Source organism: Phacochoerus africanus, chromosome 7, assembly GCF_016906955.1.
Source record: "Phacochoerus africanus isolate WHEZ1 chromosome 7, ROS_Pafr_v1, whole genome shotgun sequence".
Taxonomy (NCBI): domain Eukaryota; kingdom Metazoa; phylum Chordata; class Mammalia; order Artiodactyla; family Suidae; genus Phacochoerus; species Phacochoerus africanus.
Window position 1 is genome coordinate 15,371,714 of NC_062550.1, and position 25,990 is coordinate 15,397,703.

General features: G+C 36.8%; 1 protein-coding gene across 1 annotated transcript in view; it reads left to right on the plus strand.

The window, feature by feature from the left end:
• CRY1 (cryptochrome circadian regulator 1) overlaps positions 1-25,990 on the plus strand; it is an 87,711-nt gene that overhangs the window by 56,306 nt on the left and 5,415 nt on the right. Inside the window, exons 2-10 of the mRNA XM_047786464.1 lie at positions 3,452-3,560; positions 18,838-18,980; positions 21,808-21,992; positions 22,393-22,481; positions 23,056-23,196; positions 23,279-23,590; positions 25,166-25,317; positions 25,549-25,751; positions 25,856-25,951. Coding sequence (XP_047642420.1) covers positions 3,452-3,560; positions 18,838-18,980; positions 21,808-21,992; positions 22,393-22,481; positions 23,056-23,196; positions 23,279-23,590; positions 25,166-25,317; positions 25,549-25,751; positions 25,856-25,951 — 1,430 coding nt within the window. The remainder of the gene's footprint in view (positions 1-3,451; positions 3,561-18,837; positions 18,981-21,807; positions 21,993-22,392; positions 22,482-23,055; positions 23,197-23,278; positions 23,591-25,165; positions 25,318-25,548; positions 25,752-25,855; positions 25,952-25,990) is intronic.

Below are 25,990 nucleotides of genomic sequence, written 5' to 3' on the forward strand. Positions count from 1 at the left end.
CATATAACTGATAGATGCAAGGTAAATTTCATTTTATCAAAATAATATATGCAGTAGTTGTGGAAGTCATAGTACAAAAAGCCTTATAACAAAGGATAGCATCACCGTGTGTTCTCCTCCATCATGCTCTTTTTCTTTTCTTCACAAATCTTTTCTAAAATACATATTTGAGTCCATTGTGCCTCTGTAATTTTTATATGAAATTATGGTGATATAAATGATGACATCCATGAAAGAAAAATATGCTAGGGAAGAAAAACACCATCAGTAATATCTATGGGAGAAGAACACCATACTGAAATACAATTTCTAGTCCTTTGTTTTATAGTGTCAAAATTAATTTTTTGGTTGCAAAACTTTTTCTATTGCATCATTCCACATCCTTCTGTATAGTGTTTGGTTCACAGAGTGTTTATTAAAAAGCATTAAGTATGCTTATTCAGGAGCTCTCTTGTGGCACAGTGGGTTAAGGATCTGGCATTGTCACTGCAGTGGCATGGGTCGCTACTATGCTGCTGGTTTTATCCCTGGCTTGGGAATTTTTTACATGCTTGTGAACACAGCCAAAAAAAAAAAAAAGCTTATTCAGCTTGTGAACAAGACAGGGAAAGATAAAGGGCTAATCATTAACTAATCCAGGCTTACTTGTTCATTTTATAAATTAATCAGGTCCTTTAAAAAATTTTCCCATCTTACTGTCTATCATTGACCTGCTTGTACTACATCAAAACTTTTCTACCAAGAAAGTAGAATGTGGAGAACTGTTGCTACTTATTACCAGCTCTGGTGGAGAAGATAATGAAACAAATAGTACAGAAGAGATTTGAGAATTAACTCTGCCTTGGATTATCCTTCCATATAAATTAAAAAAAAAAAAAAAACTTTTAGGAGTTCCTGTCATGGCTCAGCAGAAATGAATCTGACTAGTATCTATGAGGACTCAGGTTTGATCCCTGGCCTCTCTCAGTGGGTTAAGGATCTGGTGTTGCTGTGAACTGTGGTGTAGGTCACTGACGCAGCTCAGATCCCACGTTGCTGTGGCTGTGTTGTGGGCAGGTGGCTACAGCTCCAATTGAACCCCTGGCCTGGGAACTTCCATATGCCGTGGGTGAGGCCCTAAAAAGAAAAAAAAAAGTTTTAAAATTTCTGGTTCATTCAGCTTCTTAATTTTCAATTTGAGTACTGCAGTGTCTAAAAAACTCTTACATAAAGCAAATACAGAAGACTGGCTGCTTCCCAATAAGCATTTATCACCAAACATGATAAGTTATTCATAGTTATAGATAGTTTTACAAAACTCAGATGCCTTTATATTGCTGTAACAACAGCAACAATCAACAACAGTCTTCTTCCCAAAGTATTTGCACATTGGTAGTGATGGGTTGCAGTAGTGATGGGGTTTTAGGGAGGTGACTCCAAACCAAGACAGAAAGGGGATGTATGAAATATAAATATGAGGATATAAAGGCTTATTTCCTACTTAAGGACAGCTGTGAGACTTGCTGAGGTGAAATGATGGGGTATTTTTAACATCCTTGTAAATATACCACTGTGCTCCCCAAGCACATAGTGGTAATGAATCCTAAAGGGGAAAGAATATCAAACTTAATAACTAGGTATACTGATATCACTAATAACTGCAGTTGTAGAAAATTAGCAACACTTTCTTGGTGAAATGATGGGATCAGAATGGGCAAAGAACAAAATGATCCAGACTGAACAACCTTCTAGAACAGTGCTGTCGAATAGAAGTTTCTGCAGTGATGGAAATGTTCTTCACCTGTGCAGTCCGGTGTGGTAGCTACCGGCCACACGTGTGGCCTTTGAGAGGCCATGGAATGTGGCAAGTGTGACTGAGGAACTGAATTTTAAAGTTAAATATAAGTGGCTACATTGCTTAGTGGCCACCATATTGGACAGTGCAATTCTGAAATCCTTTCCATTCATCTTAACCACTCCTCTTCACAGGTAAGACATGATCATTACTCCGAAAGTGTAGAAAAGGCAGATATTTAACTGTAAGATCAAAGACATAAATGAAGAGTAGAGAAAAAATAAGATATGTCAAGCTGAGAGGAACAGAACCTAGATGAAATGTTAGAGAAAATTAACATGAGGCAAACAATGAGGTTGAACTTTCCAGGGGTGATATCTCTTATAGATTTGCTCTTGGGGATTGCTCCATTTTTTTCTCAATAGAAGATGCACACTAAGCAGCCTTCTGGTATTGCCCTAGAATTTCCTAGATATTTTTTGTGTGTAAGACCTGTTGATACTTATTTCATTAAAAAAAAAAAAAAAGTCAATAGCCCCACCTGCCTCATGAGATCCTTTTTTGAAAATAATCAATCTGGCATTCTTTACACTCAGTTAATGCCATGTAATTGAATATCTTTTTGTTTGTTTTTTGGCCACACCCATGGCATATGGAAAGTCCTGGGCCAGGGATTGAATCAGCTACAGCTGCAACCTACACTGCAGCTACAGCTACCCAATCCTTTAACCCACTGCACCCAGCCAAGGATTGAACCCTTGCCTCCGCAGTGACCTGAGCTGATGCATTTGGATTCTTTACCTACGTGCCACAGTGGGAACTCTTTTGACATCTATTTATTATCAACTTCTTTTTCTTTAGTTATATTAGAAATTTGAAAATGGACAGTATGTGTTTTCTCTCTTAGATGATTATAACATCCCCTAAGTACTCAACTTTTAAACTATTCGCTTGCTCAGAGTGATTAAATAGGATGTTATATCTTTTTTTTTCCCAGTAGAAAATGTTCTAGATTTTTCAAGGTGCCTCTTGTATATAAACTTGAATTTATTTCACCAAATTTAAACAATGGGATCAATTCATTTAATTACTTTATTTCTGTATATGATTTCTGTGTTTACAAATTAAACTTTGCTAACAATCCCTATTATTTAATGAAAGCAGTTTAATTTAGGAATTTCCTTAAAATACTGAGAAACTTGTGCTCTAATTTATAAAAATTATGAGTATCATTTCTGGAAATAGTCATTTATATATCAGTTAGAAATAATAACATGACAAGAGGTTAAAAAAAACCCCACGATGGGTGGCATTTCAACTTTTAAAATGACATCATGATTGTGTAGTACTTTATATCTTCTTTTTTCTTTTCTTTTTTTTTTTTTTTGGTCTTTTTTGTCTTTTTAGGGCTGCTACCATGGCACATGGAGGTTCCCAGGCTAGGGGTCAAATCAGAGCTGTAGCTGCCAGCTTGCGCCATAGCCACAGCAAGGCAGGGTCCGAAATGCATCAGCTCACAGCAATGCCAGATCCTTAACCCACTGAGCAAGGCCAGGGATTGAACCCGTGTCCTCATGGATACTAGTTGGGTTTGTTAACCACTGAGCCAGGATGGGAACTTCTCTATCTTCTAAATATGTATTTTGAAGAATTTAAAAAGTATTTTCTTCTCTCTAGATTTTTGCTTCAGTGTCTTGAAGACCTTGATGCCAATTTGCGAAAATTAAACTCTCGTCTGTTTGTGATTCGTGGACAACCAGCAGATGTGTTTCCCAGGCTTTTCAAGGTAATTGGAAAACTCTTTGCATAAAATAATATTTTTTTGTCAGAGAAGACACATATTTTGTAAATTAGGCATTTTTTGTAATTTACAGTGTAGGAAATATAAGCATTTTTCAATAAAAATTTGTGAGTTTTTACTTAATAAAGTTACATGGACAGTTTAAAATCAGTGAAAAAAATGATTTATAATGAAAAGTTAAATGTTTCTTCTACTTAAATTGCTAGTTTTTCTCCCAGAAGCAATAACTACTACTGGTTTCTTGTCTGTTCTTAGAAATACTCTTTGTATAAATAAAAATGTATATGTGTATGTGGTTATATATAAATGTGTTTGTGTGTATGTTACCACTCTCCCTTTTATTTATTTATTTATTTATTTTGTCTTTTTTTTGTTGTTGTTGTTGTTGTTGTTGCTATTTCTTGGGCCGCTCCCTTGGCATATGGAGGTTCCCAGGCTAGGGGTCGAATCGGAGCTGTAGCCACCGGCCTACGCCAGAGCCACAGCAACGCGGGATCCGAGCCGCATCTGCAACCTACACCACAGCTCATGGCAACGCCGGATCATTAACCCACTGAGCAAGGGCAGGGACCGAACCCGCAACCTCATGGTTCCTAGTCGGATTCGTTAACCACTGCGCCACGACAGGAACTCCCACTGCCCCTTTTAAATCCAAGATGAGAACATGCTGTATTATACAATTCTATGCCATACTTTATTCACATAACCAAGTATTTTGAAAATTGTTCCATGTTACTCAGTCTTTTGACCGGCTTCATAGTAGTCCATTGTATAGATTATGCTATAATTTCTTTTGTTTTAAAATTATAGTTGCGATATTATATTAGTTTTCATGTATATAACATAGTGATTCAGGATTTTTATAGATTATACACCATGCAGAGTTATGGTAAAATACTGATTGTATTACCTGATCTGTATATTACACCCCTGTGACTTTATTTTATATCTGGTAGTTTATACCCCTTAATCCCCTTCACTTGTTTTATTCCTACCACCCTTCTCTGGTAACCACTAGTTTGTTCTTTGTATCTGCAAGCCTCTTTCTATTTTATTTGTTTGCTTATTGTTTTTTAGATTCCTCATATAAGTAAAAACATGCAGTATTTGTCTTTTCTCTGACTTATTTTCAGTAAGCCTAATATCCTCAAGGTCCATCCATGTTGCTGCAAATGGCAAGATTTCATTCTTTTTTATGGCTGAGTAATATTTCAGCATGCATATAATGTGTGTATACACATCTTTATATATTTATTGGTTAAGGGGCACTTAGATTTCTTCCATATACTGGCTACTGTAAAAAATGCTTATGTGAACATTGGGGTATATATATTTTTTCGAATTAGTGTATTCAATTTCTTCAGATAAATACCTAGGAGTGAAATTGCTAGATGATATGGTAGTTCTGTTTTTAAATTTTTGAGGATGTGATTTCTTTCACTAGCTTTCTATGAACATTTATTTTTCCACAGGCCTTTTGCTAATACACGTAATGCTATCAGTGAATATCCTTGTTCAGATTATATATCTTTGCTCACATGTGCTGGTACATTTGTGGGATAATTCTTAGAAGACTTTCTGAGTCAAAGTCCTGTAGCAATTGACATGCTACCAATAATACAAAATTATAAATTTTTAAACTTGGTAGAATCTTAAAAATCTCCTAATCTTATTTCCCCCTTTTCTCCCAAATGAAAAGAATTAGTCCTAGAGAGATTAAATTAGTTAACCAAGGTCATAAAACTAGCTCATGGAAGTCTTCAGACCAGAAACAGAGTTTCCTGAATTTTTTTTTTCATCCCTTCCTGTTTACTACCATTAGAATTCCTAATGTATATCTGCTTTTTTTCTTGCAGCTTTTTGGCTCATCAAATTTTTATAATGGCAATGTTTCTATTTCTAATGCAGAAGAGAACAAGTTCCTTTGCCTGTATGAAAATATCCCCAGTGCTAGGAATGAAAACAACACTACTTAGCCTTTTTTTCATTCATGTGAAAGAACTCTTAATATTTAGGGTTTGGTTAATGCAAAAATTATGGCTAGTGAAAATTTATTTTATTAAAATTTTCTTACTACTCTAACTACTTAGAGTCAGAATTTAACCTAGGTATAGAAAAGCGTTCTGAGCAGAAAGTATATCAGAAACAGTCTAATAGTTTATCAGCAACTCATAAGTATAGAAGTATATGTGAATAATTGCTTCAACCCTATCTTTAAATTCATGTGTTTTAAGTAAATGAATCCTAAGAGGATTTTAGTTCCTTTAAAATAACAAAACATTTATTTACTTGCTCTGAAAATAATGATTTAAGCCAGCAGGTCTTTTAGTTCTTTGTTTTGAGCTTTCTTCTGCCTGAAATAGCATGTCATTGGATCAGACTATCTTCTCTATTTAGATGATGTCCTGTCTTGTCACTTTGGCAGAGAGGCAGTAGCTTCTACTGCCATAAAGGGCTATAAAATAAGGAGTGCTTGTTATTTTATTCTGATACAACAGTCTATGTAAAATGTCATTTTTGAGAACTTTTGGATTTATTTAATATGTCTAGAACCATAGAGGGAGTTATTTCCTTTTTAATTTTATTTATTTATTGGTCATGCCCATGGCAAGTGGAAGTTCCCATGCCTGGAAACGAACCTGCACCACAGCAGAGACCCAAGCTGCTGCAGTGACAGTAGAGAACTGGCCGCAAGAGAACTCCTACTTCCTTTTTCGTTATATTGATGTTTTTATTTTTACTTTTTGTTTAGGGGTACCATATACAGTGTTTCAAAAGCATGTACAATAAAAAACAGATCTCGGGGAGTTCCCGTCCGTGGTTCAGTGGTTAACGAATCTGATTAGGAACTATGAAGTTGTGGGTTCGATCCCTGGCCTTTGCTCAGTGAGTTAAGGATCCAGCGTTGCCGTGAGCTGTGCTGTAGGTCGTAGATGCGGCTTGGATCTGGTGTTGCTGTGGCTATGGATTCGGCTGGCAGCTATAGCTCCAATTAGACCCCTAGCCTGGGAACCTCCATATGCTGTGGGTGCAGCCCTAGAAAGGACCAAAAAAAAAAAGCAGGTCTCTTTCTCACCTCTATCCCTTAATGCTCCCAGTTTCTCTGAGGAGTAAGATTCTTTTTGTAGGTGTCTAGCTGACTCATTTACATTATTTTCTGGTTTTATTCTAGTGTAGCAAGTGTGAGAACTTTTAATAGATAAGTAATCCTACTTCCCACATTGGAGTTAAAACTGATTTAGGGAGTTCCCGTCGTGGCGCGGTGGTTAACGAATCCGACTAGGAACCATGAGGTTGCGGGTTCGGTCCCTGCCCTTGCTCAGTGGGTTAACGATCAGGCGTTGCTGTGAGCTGTGGTGTAGGTTGCAGACGTGGCTTGGATCCCACGTTGCTGTGGCTCTGGCGTAGGCCGGTACACCTCTGATTCAACCCCTAGCCTGGGAACCTCCATATGCCACGGGAGCGGCCCAAGAAATAGCAACGACAACAACAAAAAAGACAAAAAAAAAACTGATTTAGGCCTGATATCAATGCCTTTAGTTTATTGGGATGGTGACTGATTTCAGTACTGATGTGTCCTCTAGTGTACATCTTCTCTCTATAGCATTCACTCCTTGTATTCTGTTGGTATTGGGGCCAGAGTATTTTTATAAACGCATATTTTACACAAACAAGTATCTGATAAACTGGTTTTTTTCTTATGTATTTTCTACTTGGAATTTTTCTTAGTTAAATTCTGCTTATAACAAATTGACAGGATGGCTTTTTTAAACTTTTTTTTAATGTTCTACTGAAGAAATGATAAACTTAGCAGACTGATAAACTTGAATGTCACTGTTAATCATAGCTGTCTTACATAAAATATTATTACTATGCAATTAAGTCTTACATTTTCTACATTTGGGTGCCAGACTGATAAGCTCTCAAGACCATGTACATTCTAGGGCCTGCAGAAACTTTATGAGGAGTTTAAAGCATTGGTTTAAAACATCCTCATTAAATCTAAGAAACAGATACATGTTTGAAGTGTTTGTAGATGGACACACTGAAGCATAATAAAATGTTTTGTTCAAAATCATAGAATAAATCAAAGAACATATAATAAAGTTGATAACATCGCACATGCATAAATTTATATTATGCTTTTTGAGTTATCTTATATTCTTTATTATTTCATGGAACATGTTCATTTGAGTAAGAGTTCAACTGAATGCCTGTTATATACAAAGCAGTAATGTTCAAGGTGCTAGGGACATGCTGGTGAACCAAAGAGAAAAAGTTCTTGCCTTCACAGAGCTCACACTATATTAGGAAGGAGACTAGTGATAAACAAGTAAATATACAATGTCAGGTGGTGATAGGTGCTGAAATAGTGTGGATAGTAAGTCCGAAGGCAAAGGAAGGATAGTTGCTCTATGTGGAATCATGGAAGGCCTCACTGATAAAGTGACATTTGAGCAAATGTATGAAGAGATTGAGCAAAGCAGGAATCCGGGGTGTGATATGTTGATTGAAGACACAATATTTTGCAGCTTGTTTATCAAAAGGTAGAGTTTATTTTCCCATTTCCTTTGATTGAGGTTTGCCTTTTATTTTGTTTTGACTGCATGCCAAGGAAGATGCCCAATTCCAAATCTTAGGTCTCAAGCAACCTTGCGGCTGCTATCTTTGCACACTGGGAATGCTCCTTGTACCATATAAGGAAACCTGGACTAGAATTTCAAATTGTGGGAGACCATGTGTAGAGCAAGAAGGCCAACCAACAGCCATCACCAAGGTCTGAGATGTTTAAGAAAGATCATTTAGATCCTCTGGCATCAGTCAAGCTGCCACCTGCTCATGAGGGAGCCCCGGTGAGACCAATAGAAGAACCATCTAGTTAACTGACAGATTTGGCAAATTAATAAATTGTTTTAAGCAGCTAAGATAATTGCAAAATGGGGAAAGAGTATCACAGGCAGAGGAAACAGATATAAAGGCCCTGGTGTGGAAAAGTGCCATGATTTGTTTAGGAGCAGTGAGAAGGCCAATGTGCTCTATAGTCAGAAGATAGGGTCAGAGAGGTTGCAGGAGCCAGATCATAGGGCTTTACCATATTAAGGACTTTGGCTTTTACTCTGAGTGAAATGGGATGCCCTGGGAGATTTTTGAGTAGAGGAGTGACATTATTTCACTTATATTTTAAAAGAATCACTGTAGCTATAGAGTATATAATTTGAAGAATAAATATCGTGTAGAAGTTCCTGTTGTGGGTCAGCATGTTACAAATCTGACTAGTATCCAAGAGGATGTGGGTTTGATCCCTGACCTCCCTCAGGGATTAAATATCAGGTATTGCTGCAAGCTGTGGCATAGGTCTCAGACACAGCTTGGATCCTGAGTGGCTATGTTATAGGCCGGCAGCTGCAACTCCAATTCAAACACTAGCCTGGGAACTTCCATATGCCATGGGTGAGGCCCTAGTAAGAAAAGGAAAAAAAAAAAAGAGAGAGGAGAGAGAAAATGCTGTAAAGGTTTAAGCAGAAAAATCAATTAGGAGGCTGTGGCAATTATTCAGAAACAAGATCACAGTGACTATGGAAGTTCCCGTTGTGGCTCAGCGGGTTGCAAACCCAACTAGTATCCATAAGGATGTAGATTTGATCCCTGGCTTCGTTCAGTGGGTTAAGGATCTGGCATTGCTGTGAGCTGTGGTGTAGGTCGCAAATGTGTGGCTTAGATCCTGCATTGCTGTGGTATAGGCTGGCAGCTGCAATTCGATTCGACCCCTGACCTGGGAACTTCCATATGCTGCAGGTGCAGCCCCCAAAAAAACAAAAAGATCATGGTGTAGGACTAAAACAGCAGTAGGGGTGTTGAGGCGTGGTAGGATTATGGATATATTTTTTAAGTAAAGGCTTTAGGGTTTGTTTATGTAATATTTGATTTGAGAGTCAAGGAAGACTCTTAGGTTTTTAGTCTGGGCAGATAACCCAGTGTATTGCCATTTAGTGAGATGAGGAAGACTATAGAAGGAATAAGTTTAGGGGAAAGTTCATTTTTTTTAACGTTTTAAGTTTGAGATGCCTTTTAAACATCTAAATGTACTTGTTGAGTTGCATTCAAATCCAGAGCACAGGGGAAATTTAGGAATCTTAAATATATGTTATGTTTAGAACCTTGAAACTAGATTATGGAGTAAAGGAAGGGGTAATGGATTAATAGACGGAAATTTTTAGAGCTTCACCTTCTTTATATTTGGGTTATTTTGTGAGATAAAACTTTTATGTAATTTAAATGCTTTCTCCAAGGAAGTTTATAACTTATAACTTTGTTTTTCTATAAAATTTTATGTTTCATTATTTCCACAGTATCATTTATGACTAAGAACTTTACCTCCATAGTGTTTCATATTATGCCTCTGATGGCTAAACAAATAATTGTGATACACAAAAATAGATATGAATCTAAATGCATTTTCAGGCAGACAAAAGCAGAGATAATTTATTTCTAGCAGATCTATATTAACAGAAATACTAAAGAAAGTTCTGTTAGGCGGGGAAAGGAAATAATTCTAGGTGAAAGATGGGGTCTGCAGGAAAGAAGGAAGAGCACAAGTATATGGGTAAATATAAAAGACTACTTTTTTCATTATTTTTAGTTATGTATATTTATATACTCTATTTAAAACAAACAAACAAACAAACAAACAAACAAAAAAACATTGAGGAGTTCCCGTTGTGGCGCAGTGGTTAACGAATCCGATTAGGAACCATGAGGTTGCGGGTTCAATCCCTGGCCTTGCTCAGTGGGTTAAGGATTTGGCGTTGCCATGAGCTGTGGTGTAGGTTGCAGACGCGGCTCGGATCCCGCTTTGCTGTGGCCCTGGTGTAGGCTGGTGGCTATGGCTCCGATTCGACTCCTAGCCTGGGAACTTCCATATGCCCCAGGAGCAGCCCTAGAAAAGGCAAAAACAAAACAAAACAAAACAAAAAAACATTGATAGGTAAAAACCAACTCATATTGATAAATTGTAGGGGATAATACCAATATTATGGGCCATGTCATGTGTAAAGAAATAAAATCTATAACAAGATCACATAAGGTAGGAAGAAGGTAAATAGAAGTATATATAAATTCTTACATTATTCAATTATATTACTTGACAGTAGACTATGATAATATAAATTGTCATCTAAAATAACACAGAGCTATTTCTAAAAAGTTAGTAGAGAATTTGAAAATGGAATACTAAAAATATTTGACTCATTCACATGAAGGCAGGTAGGGACACAGGAATAAAAGAGATGGGCAAAATGAACTCACTAAGATGGTAAATTTAAACCTAACTATATAAATTATTATATTAAATGTAAATGGTCTACTTTAAACTCTCCATTTAAAAAGCACAGATTATCAGACTAGATTAAAAAAAAAGCAAGAACCAACTCTATGCTATGCTGATTTAGAAGAGATACTTTTTTATATATTTTATTAAAGTATAGTTTATTTATGGAGTTCGCATTGTGGTACAATGGAAACGAATCAGACTAGGAACCATGAGATTGCAGGTTCCATCCCTGGCCTTGCTCAGTGGGTTAAGGATCCAGCATTGCTATGAGGTGTGGTGTAGGTCCCAGACGTGGCTCAGATCCCAAGTTGTTTAGGTGGTGTAGGCCAGCAGCTGTAGCTTCGATTAGACCCCTGGCCTGGGAACCTCCATATGCCACAAGCAAGGCCCTAAAAAGAAAATAAATAAGTAATTATGTAAATAAATAAAAATATAGTTGATTTACAATGTTGTACCAATTTCTGCTGTACAGCAAAGTAACCCAGTCATACATATACATTCCCTTTCTTACATTATCTTCCATCATGGTCTGTCCTAAGACACTGGATATAGTTCTCTGTGCTCTACAGTAGGAACTCATTGCTTACCCATTCTAAATGTAATAATTTGCATCTACTAACCCAAACTCTAGTCCACCCCACTCCCTCCCTTCTCCCCTCCAGCAACCATGGATCTGTTCTCTATGAAGAGACACTTTAAATACGAAGAAACTGATGGTTTGAAATAAAAGACCAAAAAAGATATACTTCGTAAACAGATAAGTAAGTAGATTTCTAGACAGAATTATCAGAGATGAAGAGTAAAGTCTGACTTCAAAAAGATAATAGGTTATATCTGCTAACAGCATAAAAATACATGAATCTCAAACTAATAAAACTAAAGGGAGGAGTTTCCATCATGACTCAGTGGTTAACAAACCTGACTCATATCCACGAGGACTTGGGTTCTATCCCTGGCCTTACTCAGTGGACTAAGGATCTGGCATTGCTGTGAGCTGTGGTGTAGGTTTCAGATACAACTTGGGTCCCGCATTGCTGGGGCTGTGGTGTAGGCCAGCAGCTACAGCTGTGATTTGACACCTAGCATGGGAACCTCCATATACCATGGGTGTGGCCCTAAAAAGACAAAAAAAAAAAAAGACGAAAAAACCCTACAGGGATAAATAGATAAATTTACAGTCACGGAAGTTGATTTTTGTGTCTCTCTGTTATTGATAGAATATAAAAAAATTAGTAAAGATATAGATGATGTGAATAACACTATCAAATTAATTTGGTATAATTGATTTTTGTAGAACTCTATACCCAAGAACTAGAGGATACATATTCTTTTCTAGCATGTATGAAACATTCACCAAGATAGACCACAAAAGAAGTATCAATAAATTTCAAAAGACTGAAATCTTACAGAATATATCCTCTGACTTCAATAGAATTAAGTTAAAATGAATAGCAAATCTGTAACTATATGGTAATGGCAAGACAATATATCAGAATTTATGGAATTCAGCTATAGCAGTGCTTAGAGGAAAATTAATAGCTTTCAGTTCTCAGGAAAGAAAAAAAAAATTTTTTAAAGAGTTCAGAAAACAGAGAATAGGAGTTCCCTGGTGGCTTATTGGTTAGAACTTGGCACTTCTCAGTGCTATAGCCTGGGATCAATCCCCCACATCAAGCAGGGTGAACGGAGTGGCCAACAAAAAATAGAGAGGGTAAATTAAACCAATTGTAAATAGAAGAAAGGAAATAAAAAGAGGAATGGAAATCCCCATGAAACAGAAAACGAACAATAGAGAAAACAAATGTGGAATAAACAATTTCTTGTCTCACAGCTCCGAATCCACCCTTCTTTGCCCTGCTTTGTGACACTGAAGCTGGACGCTATAAACTTGTTTTCTTTGCCATTAGGCTTGATTTTAGGCTTTATCAGTAGTAACTGCTGATGGTTCTTTATAAGGTCATAGCAGGAAAGGGTTTTCTTTTTGGTATCTTTATACTTTTTTCCCTAGCATCTTGGCCACCAGATGAGCTTGTGGGAGGACCAATAGCACTTATCTCAGTAACCCTCCTGGACAAGCTCCAGTTCATCCACACTCTGCGGTGAATTTCTCTGCCACCTAGTGGACCACTTCTGCAGATCAGCTCCAGTTAGCCCACAACCTCCAGGAAGTTTCTCAGCCACCCACTGGGCTGTCCCTTGAACTTCCTGACCCTTGCCCTCTGGCAAGTTTCTTTCCTACAGAAAAAGTCATTCCTCAGGCAGCATAGTGCATACAGTGAGATATGTATCTCAGCAGAGGGGAGAAAGGGAACTCTTCTGCATTCTTAATTCATTACTTAATTATTTTCCCCCATTTAGAGGTGGTAGCTGCTTTTGGACACCTTCTGTTTGGACATCCAACAGAAGCCACGTGTGTAATTTAAAATTTTCTAGTAGCCATACTTAAAAAAGTAAAAAGAAAAATGTGAAGTTAGTTTTTGATATGTATTTATATAACTCAGTATATCTAAAATATTATACTTTTGGTATAAAAACATAAAAGCATTAAAATATTTTAACCTTTTTTTTGTCTTTTGTCTTTTTGTTGTTGTTGTTGTTGCTATTTCTTGGGCCGCTCCCTTGGCATATGGAGGTTCCCAGGCTAGGGGTCGAATCGGAGCTGTAGCCACCGGCCTACGCCAGAGCCACAGCAACGTAGGATCCGAGCCGCGTCTGCAACCTACACCACAGCTCATGGCAACGCCGGATCCTTAACCCACTGAGCAAGGGCAGGGACCGAACCCGAAACCCCATGGTTCCTAGTCGGATTCGTTAACCACTGCGCCACGACGGGAACTCCTATTTTAACCTTTTTTATACGAAGTCTTTGAAATCTAGTTTTATTTATTTATTTATTTATTTATTTATTTATTTATTTGGGCTTTTTAGGGCTGCACCTGTGGCATATGGAGGTTCCCAGGCTAGGGGTCAAATTGGAGCTACAGCTGCTGGCCTACACCACAGCCACAGCAACACAGATCCTTAACCCACTGAGTGAAGCCAGGTATCAAACCCGCAACCTCATGGTTCTTAGTTGGATTCGTTCCCACTGCGCCATGACGGGAACTACTGAAATCTAGTTATATTTAATGCTTGCAGCATATCTCCATTTCAACTAGCTACGTTTCAAGTGCTTAGAAGCCACTTTGGTGGCTAGTGTTATCTACCATATTTAACAGTATAGCCTTGACTGCTTTTTAACTCCTTACCATTGACCACTTTTTACTTGCTCATAATTCTTCAGATTAACTTTCCTTCTTTCTTTCTATCTTTCTTTTCTTTTCTTTCTTTCTTTTCTTCCTTCCTTCCTTCCTTCCTTCCTTCCTTCCTTCCTTCCTTTCTTTCTTTCTTTCTTTCTTTCTTTCTTTCTTTCTTTCTTTTTCTTATCTTTTTAGGGGCACACCTGCAGCATGTGCAGGTTCCCAGGCTAGGGGTCCAATTGGAGCTGTAGCCACCAGCCTACACCACAGCCACAGCACCGTGGGATCCAAGTTGCATCTGCAACCTACACCACAGCTCATGGCAACACTGGATCCTTGACCCACTGGGTGAGGCCAGGAATCAAACCCGCAACCTCATGGTTCCTAGTTGGATTCGTTTCCACTGCGCCATGACAGGAACTTCAAATTTTCCCTCTTTAAATTGCTAATGTGGATTCTGTCTCCTGACTTCACTTTTTGATTAATTCAGTCATCAAAGCCAAAAGCTTGATCTTTTGAAAAGATTAATAAAATTAACTCCTAGCGACACTGATAAGGGCCAGAAAAAGAGAAAATAAACATTTTCCTTATCAGGAATAGAAAAAGGGGGCATCACTAGAGAGTCTCTAAACTTTAAAAACATAATAAAGGATATTGTAAATATCTTAATGCCAGTATATTGTACATCTAAGATGAAAAAAAAAATTGAATAGCCCTCTCTTAAAGAAATTGAATTTGTAATAAAAAAGTTCCAGTAAATAAAACTGCAGGTCCCAGGTGGCTTTACTTGTGATTTCTACCACATATTTGAGAAAGAAATAACACCAGTTTTATAACACTCTTTCAGAAAATAGAGGATAATGTTGGGACATTCAGCTTGTTTATGAGGCCAGCACAACTTTATAGAACTTGGAAAGATTTAAAATAAGACTATGTTATGATCAATGGTGTTTGTTTTAGGAATACAAAGTTGGTTCAACATTATGAAATAATAAGTTAACATAATCTACCCTATTAATATACTAAAAGAAAAGATATGATTGTCTTGGTAGATGAAGAAAAAAGCACTTGACAATTCAACACCTATTTAAAATTTAAAAAAACTTATGCAAACTAGGAATAGAAAATTGCTGAATATCAAACAAAAAATAAAACAGACACAAAATTGCTAAATGGCAACTTGTTAATGGTTGTCCACAAAAAACATAGCTAACATCATACTTAGTGGTGAAACACTGAATGCTTTAGCCCTAAGATAAGGAATAAAGCAAGGATATTCACTTTTACCACTTACTGAAAGTCTAGCCAGTGTAATTAAGAATGAAAACAGGAGTTCCCGTCGTGGCGCAGTGGTTAACGAATCTGACTAGGAACCATGAGATTGCGGGTTCGGTCCCTGCCCTTGCTCAGTGGGTTAAGGATCCGGCGTTGCCATGAGCTGTGGTGTAGGTTGCAGACGCGGCTCGGATCCCGCGTTGCTGTGGCTCTGGCGTAGGCCGGTGGCTACAGCTCCGATTCGACCCCTAGCCTGGGAACCTCCATATGCCAAGGGAGCGGCCCAAGAAATAGCAAAAAGCCAAAAAAAAAAGAATGAAAACAAGTAGTTAATTAACTTACCAGCTCACCTTATGCTCATATTCTCTACCATAGCATCTTATTTTTTTTCTAATAGTTATTATATATTTACTTATTTATTTACCTCTGTAGTGCCAGTCTTTCCTGGCATAGGAACTCGCCTATAATAAGAATTATAATTAGTATTTGGAAGGCAGCTATGCTCACCACTATACCACCAACACTGTATTAAATCAATATTTGGATGAATGAATACATTTAATGTTTGGGGAACCTTCTCTTCCCTGGTTTTTCATTTTTCTTATGAGGATATGTTTACTGATTTCTCCCCAGAGAAGAAGTGAATGGTCTCATTAGTGAGTTTAATAGGAGTTAGGTGAGATGATACCTTTTTCTTTTTTCTTTGCAGAGAGCACATATCCTATTCCCTTCTTCCATGTGATAAACTTTATAGGTGCAGCCCACACTGTAGGCAAGGTGCTACTTATCACTGGGTAGATAAGTCTGTTTAATTCAGGGCTGTAATATTAGCAGGCTTACCTGTCCTTAAACCTAGTATGTTTTCTCCAATTCAGTAGTAATGTGGTCTATATTTTTACCTTTAGTTTTTTTACTTTTGTTCCCTTTCTTTCCTTCCTTCCTTCTTTCCTTTCTTTTCTTTCTTTTCTTTCTTTCTCTTTCTTTCCTTCCTTCCTTCCTTCCTTCCTTCCTTCCTTCCTTCCTTCTTTCTTTCTTTTCTTTCTTTTCTTTCTTCAGGGCTGCACCCACAGTATATGGAGATTCCTAGGCTAGGGATCGAATCAGAGCTGTAGCCGCTGGCCTACGCCACAGCGAAGTCAAATCCAAGCTGCATCTGCGGTCTACGCCACAGCTCATAGCAACACCGGATCCTTAACCTGAGTGAGGCCAAGGATTGAACACGCATCCTCATGGATACTAGTCAGATTCGTTTCCATCGAGCAATGATGGGAACGCCTCCCTTCTTTTCAAAAAAGGAATGTTACTGACTTGTTTTAAACTACATTTACTAACTGGAAACTAAAAAATTATTTGTCAAAAAGTCATAGAATTAAATTACAAGGCATTTAGAAGAAAAAAAAAGTAACATGTGACAGAGGAAGTTTGCTGTTGTTAAAATATAAGGAGCTCTTACAAATCCATAAGAGAAAAGTTAACTGTGATAGAAAAACAAGCAAACATAAGCTGTAACTCACAAAGGAAGAAATACACAAAACTAGTAGTAATAACAGCTGTTATTCATTGAGGATTAACTATGTCCTAAACAATTTACATGCATTGTTTCATTTAATCTTCCAGCAACTAAGTAATAACAATATTTTTTCATTTTACTGTAACAAACACTTATACAGTGTTTGTCTAAGTACTCTCAAAACACTTTACTTACATTCTACCCATTTTATAGATAAGGAAATAGGCATTGGAAGGTGTAGAAATTTGCACTTGGGTTGAGCCAGCCTTTGAACTCAGGAAGTCAGACTTTAGATCTTTTGTTTTCTAACTACCACTCTGTACTGCCTCTCCGCTACGAAACAAAGAAATATAATACTTTCCTATTCTCATTTTAAATTTTATTTTTAAATTTCAAAAGCAGTACATGATTGTACTAACAAATGTGAACAATACAACTGTAAAATAAACACGAGTTTATACTCTTAAATTCTACGCTGGAAAGGTAACAGCTTTTGACAACTTCGAATGCATTCTTAAGGACTTTCAAGAAATGAAAAAACTTAAAATGAGATATCAGTTTTCTCTGTATGCCATGTGTATGTATTAGTTGTTTTTAAAACACTTTGGTATACTGCTGATGAGTGTGTAAATTGGTACAGTGGATCTGGTGGAAAATATAGCAGTGCTTATCAAAATTTTAAATGTATTGTATCCATTAATTGTGTTTCGAAGAAATATTTCTAGGAAAAATGGGGCAAATGCCTGAAAATATTTAAGATGTAGGCATAAAGATATATATATATAGCAAGGTTTATAACAGTGATTAAAAAAAAAAACCCACCATTGGAATAGCCCTAGTCTGATTAATCTGTGCAGGTTTGGAGTACAGTTTGTGATCATGTAGTCAGTTAAATAATGATAGAATGACAAGTGATTTTTTTTTTCTTTGTAAGATATAGCAGAGTAGATTTTTAGAATTAAAAAAAAAAAAAAAAAGCGGGGGGCGGGGGGGGGAGAGTACCTGTTATGGTGCAGCAGAAACCAATCTGACTAATATCCATGAAGATGTGGGTTCAACCCCTGGCCTTGCTCAGTGGGTCAGTGACCCAGTATTGCCATGGCTGTGGCCTAGGCTGGCAGCTGTAGCTCTGATTTGACCCCTAGCCTGGAAACTTCCATGTGCCCTAAAAAGGAAAACAAAAAACAAACAAAAAACCCAATTTACTGCTCCCCTGGGAAATCACTTAACTCCCTGAAGTCAGTTTTCTCCTCGAAATTCCTTATGACAAGGCTTACATGGGTTTATTAATGTAGCACCTACACTCAGTAATATCTGCTGTTTTTATTACTGTCTTTATATTTTGCACAGTTAATGTTTTTTGGTAATCAGAAGTAAAACATTGTGAAACAGAGTACCTCAGCAAAGCAGCTTATGCCATATTAACTGTCAGAGGTTTGTTAAAAGTCCAAATTCTTAGAATCAGCAGACATAAAGGTATTCTAGCTCTTAACTTTAGCCGATCCCTGAATTTTTAAAATAACCCTGTTTGTGAAATGGAGATGCCAGCCGGGATGCCACACTCTGAGGGTTGTTTTGAGTAGCAAATGAGATAATATAAGTTCAAATTATTTGAAAAAGTAAAGTGTTATACCAACACATTTAGTGTAGGAGACTAATTTTAAGCTTATTGCTTGATTGTCTAATGCCTACCATAATGCCTGAAATCTGATGAGTATATATCTCTGATTTACATATTTTTGAATGTATAAATTATACATTTTCTTCCTATATATTCAAAGTTCGGTTTATGTATAATCATTTGATATGTAGAATTTGAGCTTTTCACTTTTTTCCAGCCTGAGTTGTTATAATAGAAAAAGTAATTATTAAAATTTATGTATTTTTTGCCCCTTTCTCTTATTTTAGGAATGGAACATTACTAAACTTTCAATTGAGTATGATTCTGAGCCCTTTGGAAAGGAAAGAGATGCAGCTATTAAAAAACTGGCTACTGAAGCTGGAGTAGAAGTAATTGTACGAATTTCACATACATTATATGACCTAGACAAGTAAGTTTTTTTGGTGGGTTTTTTTTGGTTTTTTTTTGTCTTTTGTCTTTATAGGGCCGCACCTGTGGCATATGAAGGTTCCCAGGCTAGGGGTCTAATAGAGCTGCAGCCAATGGCCTACGCCAGAGCCACAGCAACGTGGGATCCAAGCTGTGACTGAGACCTACACCACAGCTCACGGCAATGCTGGATCCTTAACCCACTGAGTGAGGCCAAGGATCAAACCTGCAACCTCATGGTTCCTAGTCAGATTCGTTAACCACTGAGCCGCGATGGGAACTCCCAAGTAAGTTTTTTTTGATGGTAAAATACACATAACATAATATTGGTCATCTTAACCTTTTTTTTTTTTTGTCTTTTTGCTATTTCTTGGGCCGCTCCCGCAGCATATGGAGGTTCCCAGGCTAGGGGTTGAATCGGAGCTGTAGCCGCCGGCCTACGCCAGAGCCACAGCAACTCAGGATCCGAGCCATGTCTGCAACCTATACCACAGCTCACGGCAACGCCGGATCCTTAACCCACTGAGCAAGGGCAGGGACCGAACCCGCAACCTCATGGTTCCTAGTCGGATTCGTTAACCACTGCGCCATGATGGGAACTCCATCTTAACCATTTTTAAGTGTACATTTTAGCAGTATTAACTATATAGTATACTGTGGAGTGTACTGTGGAGCTTAAGTTTCTAAAGTGTAAATAAAATCATATACAATAGATTTATGAGAATTAAATGAATATATGTCAAACCTTTGGCATTTTATTTAACTTCTGTGATTTTTATTTACCCAGTGACAAATAACACAATTACAGACCTAAGTGCATAAGATAAAGAAACTCCTAATTTCAGTTTCAAAACTCTTAAAAGTATCACAAAATTATCTTTGACTATTCTAACTCAGCCTGTTGTGGTCTTGCCTTTCTGTGCTCTTTATAATATTAATTTATAGTTTACATGATATATAGTCATAAACTGCCTTGATGTATTTTATATGATTGTCTTGAGTTATTTTATTTCAAATGTGTATAGCTAGTCTGTCTGGATTTTAAGTCCATATGCGAATTATATGTTATATTACATAGTCCTCAGAATGATACCTTATTACTAAAAGTATATTTCCTAAAATATCAGTCCATGGTGATGCTTTGTCCAACAAAAAATCCGTGGTCAAGTATAAATTTAAGAGGTCTTATATGCTGTGAGTGTTGAAGGTTCATAAGATTTGTTAACATTAACCTTTGGCGTAAGTCATCCTTACAAGTGCTAAAATCTCATGATTTATGAACCTTTTAAATTATTTTTACTTTTTTAGTTAATTTCATTTCACTTTTCCAAGTGTATCGAAAATTTGTGGTTTGATTCAGGCAAGGGTCTTACTTGATATTAGGCTGGAAGTTGACAATAAACTTACCTTCTAGTTTACCAGATTTCTTAACTTTAGAGAGCTAATAACAAGGAGTCAAAACAGGATAAGAGCAGTTGCTTTTAAGTGGGAAACTGTGTTATAAAAAAATGGATTGTTTATTGGATTGAATGTGAATTTTTACCATATATAATCCATCATATAAAAATGTAACATATAGAAAACATTTTTCCTAAGATTTTCTACTTTGCCTCTGTTATAATTAGCAATGTCCTCAGTAGTAGCATTATAATATCATTCTAGTAGACAAATTTTGTTATGACCCTATGTATAAACTCGAAGTATTACATAAAGCAAAATTACTAAAAGTAGCATAGTTTTTATTTTTCAGTGCTTACTTTCTGTACATACATTGATATATAATTATATGTGGTGTAATGAAAAATGTGGTATACTTGGATTAAGAAAACCTTGATTTGCTATTTATTAGTTGTAGGCTTCAGTTTCTGATGCATAAAATGGTAGAGTTGGATTTTACCAATGATTTTTTTTTTTTTTTTTTGCTTTTTAGGGCTGCACCTGCAGCTTATGGAGATTCCCAGGCTAGGGGTCGAATTGGAGCTACCGGCCTACACCACAGCCACAGCAACTTGGGATCCTAGCCTTATCTGTGACCTACATCACAGCTTACGTTAATGCTGGATCCTTAATCCACTGAGCGAGGCCAAGGATTGAACCCACATCCTCATGGATCCTAGTCAGGTTCCTTAACTGCTGGGCCATGAAGGGAACTTCTCCAGTGATTTTTTTATTAAGTGTAAATGCTCATAAGCAAATGGCCATAGTGAAAAAGAATAATTATTTACTCCCAAATTATGTCTAATCTAGACTGCCATTGGTAAGGTTTATCTTTCCTTTTAGTACGACTTGATTGAGAAATTAGTGATCAGAATTCAATATAAAATATACACATAAGATACATATGCTGACATTTAGCAAAAGCATAAGAGTACAATAGTACTTATTATCACTGCAGTAATATAGAATCCTAGTTAATTAGACTTGGTGATTGTTCCTTGATATAATATTGGCCTGGTTTAGTTTTTATTGATGATTAAAAATTCTTTGAGCTGTGTTGTGATATGTTTCTACATTTCCATATAATTTTTTTGTTTTTGCCTTTTAGGCTTATTTAGTTCACTCCTAGGTGCTTAGTTCCCTTTGTCTCAAAAGTTTTGACATTTGCATACTATATATTTTTGACATCTGGTAGATGTCTATAAAATGAAGATAATGGATTTTAGATTTGTTATTTTAATAAGTTTCTTAGTCCTATAAGAAGCTAACATTCTCCTAGAAGTCTTAAGTGATTCATTTTATTTTCTGATTTTAAGCCTTTTCAGAGCTTGTCAATCAAAATATATTGTCCTTTTTTTATACTAACTGCATTTTACTAACTTTTATAATAGGATCATAGAACTAAATGGTGGACAGCCACCTCTTACTTATAAAAGATTCCAGACTCTCATCAGCAAAATGGAACCACTGGAGATACCAGTAGAAACAATTACTTCAGAAGTGATAGAAAAGTGCACAACTCCTCTATCTGACGACCATGATGAGAAATACGGAGTCCCCTCACTGGAAGAACTAGGTAGGTGTAAATGGTAATACACGTGGAGCTTAAGAGTTAAGAAACCATTCAGAAAAATCCCACTTCGAATTTGACATGTGAAGTATTTTGCATTAAAAAGAAAAGAAAGGAGAAAAAACCAAATTCTTAAGCTAAGAAGTAATAAATCTGTGCCTTATGCATGTGTTCTATAAATACATGATCTGTTATCACCTTAAGATGTGCATCTTAAAGAGTAGAGACCATGCTATATATCATCTGTTTCATCCAGGGCTGTCATTGCACTTTTACGTTATTTTCAGATTTTTCTGAAAGTAATTTTTTCTCCCAATTATTATGGTTAAATGAAAATGATTTTAGTTTCAAAATTATTATTATGTTGCTTCTTTCCTTTCTTTCTTTCTTTTTTTTTTTTTTTCAGGTTTTGATACAGATGGCTTACCATCTGCAGTTTGGCCAGGTGGAGAAACTGAAGCACTTACACGTTTGGAAAGGCATTTGGAAAGAAAAGTACGGTCATATAGATGATGTTCATATTGTCAAACTGGCATTTAAAAAATAATTTCACCTTTTTTAAAAAACAAAAAATAGACTGTTGAAAAAGAAGGATTAAGAGAAATAGTTGAAATAGCACAAACCTAATTGCTTTAAAATTAACAACTGTATCTTCACTTAATACCTTTACTTCACTTCCTCTGATTATTTCCTCTTAAGCTACTACCAGTACTACCCGTTCTAGTCTTTCTGTGTAAGCTGGTATCTGATAATATAACTTTGAGCTAGGATAGAGTTCTTGTATTCACATTTATCTCAATGTCAGAGACAGGTTGACTATGCTCTCAGGCTTGTCTTAGGAATTTGGAGGTAATTTGTTTCACATGATAATGTGCTGCAGGAGGATAGCTGAAACAAAAGAATGCTCACTTTTTTTCTTTCTTCGTTTTCATTAAAACTTTTCATTTGTGGCTGGAATAATGAGATTTTTTTCCCTAAGGACTATCTAACTTTAAAAAAAAAAAATCTCAATTTTAAACACACTCTTAAATGGAAAAGGCAGTTAGTATAATTTTCTCTGTGTTTTCAGGCTTGGGTGGCAAACTTTGAAAGACCTCGAATGAATGCAAATTCCCTGCTTGCTAGCCCTACAGGACTCAGTCCTTATCTCCGATTTGGTTGTTTGTCATGTCGACTGTTTTACTTCAAACTGACAGATCTCTACAAAAAGGTACTATCTAGAACTGGAGCTTATTTTTCAAAGCAGTTTTTTTAATTGCTGATAATACTTTTTTTTTTTTTTTAAATATTAGGTAAAGAAGAACAGCTCTCCTCCCCTTTCCCTTTATGGGCAGCTGTTATGGCGTGAATTTTTCTACACAGCAGCAACAAATAATCCACGCTTTGACAAAATGGAAGGAAACCCCATCTGTGTTCAGATTCCTTGGGATAAGAATCCTGAAGCTTTAGCAAAATGGGCAGAAGGACGGACGGGCTTTCCATGGATTGATGCCATCATGACACAGCTTCGTCAGGAGGGTTGGATTCATCATTTAGCTAGACATGCAGTTGCTTGCTTCCTGACACGAGGTGACCTGTGGATTAGTTGGGAAGAAGGCATGAAGGTAAGTTTTCTTCCAACTGATGAAGCATGGTCTTATTTTGAAGAATTCTATACCTTATTTAAACTGTTCATAAAAGTTGTCTATTATGTAGATTCATTTATAGTCTTAATTTTTCAGTAGGAAAGCATGTAATTCTCACAATACAGGCACACTGTTGGGGAGCAGAATGGTGTAATCAGGAGAATTGGTGAAAACAAGTTCGATAAATTGAAGTCATTTCAATGGCTAAATTAGCTTGGCCATTGAAGGAACTGTAGGATTTAATACTCTGGACTTATTGAATTGATATATATTTATAGGCGGTTATTTCTATCACACAAAGTATTCACCTCAGAGTTCTTAGAAATAGTAAATTTGTATTATAAATTTTAAAATATAAATCATTTTACCTCACTTTAGCACCATAGCTTTTTAGTCATAGTTCTGTTGTCTAATGGAGCTACACCTGCCAGCCTACGCCACAGCAATGCTGGATCCTTAACCCACTGAGCGAGGCCGGGGATTGAACCCTCAACCTCATGGCTCCTAGATGGATTTGTTTCCACTGCACCACAATGGGAACTCACCAAGGACCATTTCTGATCCTGTGTTTTTTGCCGTCTCCTGTATTTTCCTAGTACAAAGTTGTACTTGAGGTAGATATATAGCATGCACTTAATGAAGTTATAAATATTAATTTATTTTAGCTCTTATTTCCCTTTTGGATAGAGGAATCCCAAATTTAAATTCTATAATACTAATCAATTTAAAGGTCATTTATATTTGGGAGTTCCCATTGTAGCGCAGCTCACACTAGTATCCCACTAGTATCCATGAGGATGTTGGTTTAGTCCCTGGCCTTGCTCATTGTGTTGGGGATCCAGCATTGCCATGAGCTATGGTGTAGATTGCACATGTGGCTTGGATCCGAAGTTGCTGTGGCTTGTGGTGTAGGCCAGCAGCTGCAGTTCTGACTTGACCCCTAGCCTGGGAATTTCCATATGCTGAGGGTGTGGCCCTAAAAAGCATAAATAAATAATAAAGGTCATTTATACTTGGATGCTCCCATTATGTAGGCCAGTGTACCAAGTTTCTAAGTTTTTCTTGGTGGTTTACTTAGTAGCATGTTTGCTTTCTAAAAAGTATTTACTGCTCCCCCCCCCCATTTTCTAATAAAATTGGTGACTTGAATAATTTTTTTGTTCATTTGTTTTGCTTTTCAGGGCTACAACTGTGGCATGTGGAAGTTTCCAGGCTATGGGTCGAATTGTAGCTGCAGCTGCTGGCTTACACCACAGCAACACCAGATCTGAGCTGCATCTGCGACCTTTGAGTGATTTTTATTGTTCCCCTTCAATAACACTGCAAAGATTAGAAAGGTAAATTCTATTCAGAAATCTATATATTACTAATTTATTTCTTTCCCTGAAATAACTCAGAATAGAAAATAGACAAGGGAGCTAACTTTGGAATATTTAATTTTACAGTTCTGTGCTAGATTTTCTTTGCCTTGGCTTTTGATCTGCAGACATCTGGAAAATGCTTGCTTTGAGAATTATGTGTGTGTACACTAATTGGTTACTGTTACTTTTGAAGGTATTTGAAGAATTACTGCTTGATGCAGATTGGAGCATAAATGCTGGAAGTTGGATGTGGCTGTCTTGTAGTTCCTTTTTCCAACAGTTTTTTCACTGCTATTGCCCTGTTGGTTTTGGTAGGAGAACAGACCCTAATGGAGACTATATCAGGTGAATCAAGGGTAATTATTACTCAGTTTGGAATAGCTAATCCAGGAAGAGCTTTTCATGTTTAAGTGATACTTAAAGTATTCCCCACTCACAATGGGCAATAGAGATGAGGAGAAGGGTAACGAATCATTTGAATGGTATAGATTTGATTTTTGTCACTCTTAGTTAATAGTTTGTTTTAATTTGCTTACAATTCAGTTTATTAATAATTTTTCTTCCTTCTCCCAAAAGGCGTTATTTGCCTGTCCTAAGAGGCTTCCCTGCAAAATATATCTATGATCCCTGGAATGCACCAGAAGGTATTCAAAAGGTAGCCAAATGTTTGATAGGAGTTAATTATCCTAAACCAATGGTGAACCACGCTGAGGCAAGCCGTTTGAATATTGAGAGGATGAAGCAGATCTATCAGCAGCTTTCACGATATAGAGGGTTAGGTATGTCAGTAAATGCCTTTGATTTGTTTCTTTGGCAGCTCTTTATGCACCTATCCTTGAATTTGATCTTGATCCTAACTTAATAGGAAAATTTTTCCCTTTAGGTCTTCTTGCGTCAGTGCCATCTAATCCTAATGGGAATGGAGGCCTCATGGGGTATTCTCCTGGAGAAAATATCCCAGGTTGTAGCAGCAGTGGAAGTAAGTGAAAAGGAAATTTCTGCACTTAGTAATATAAAG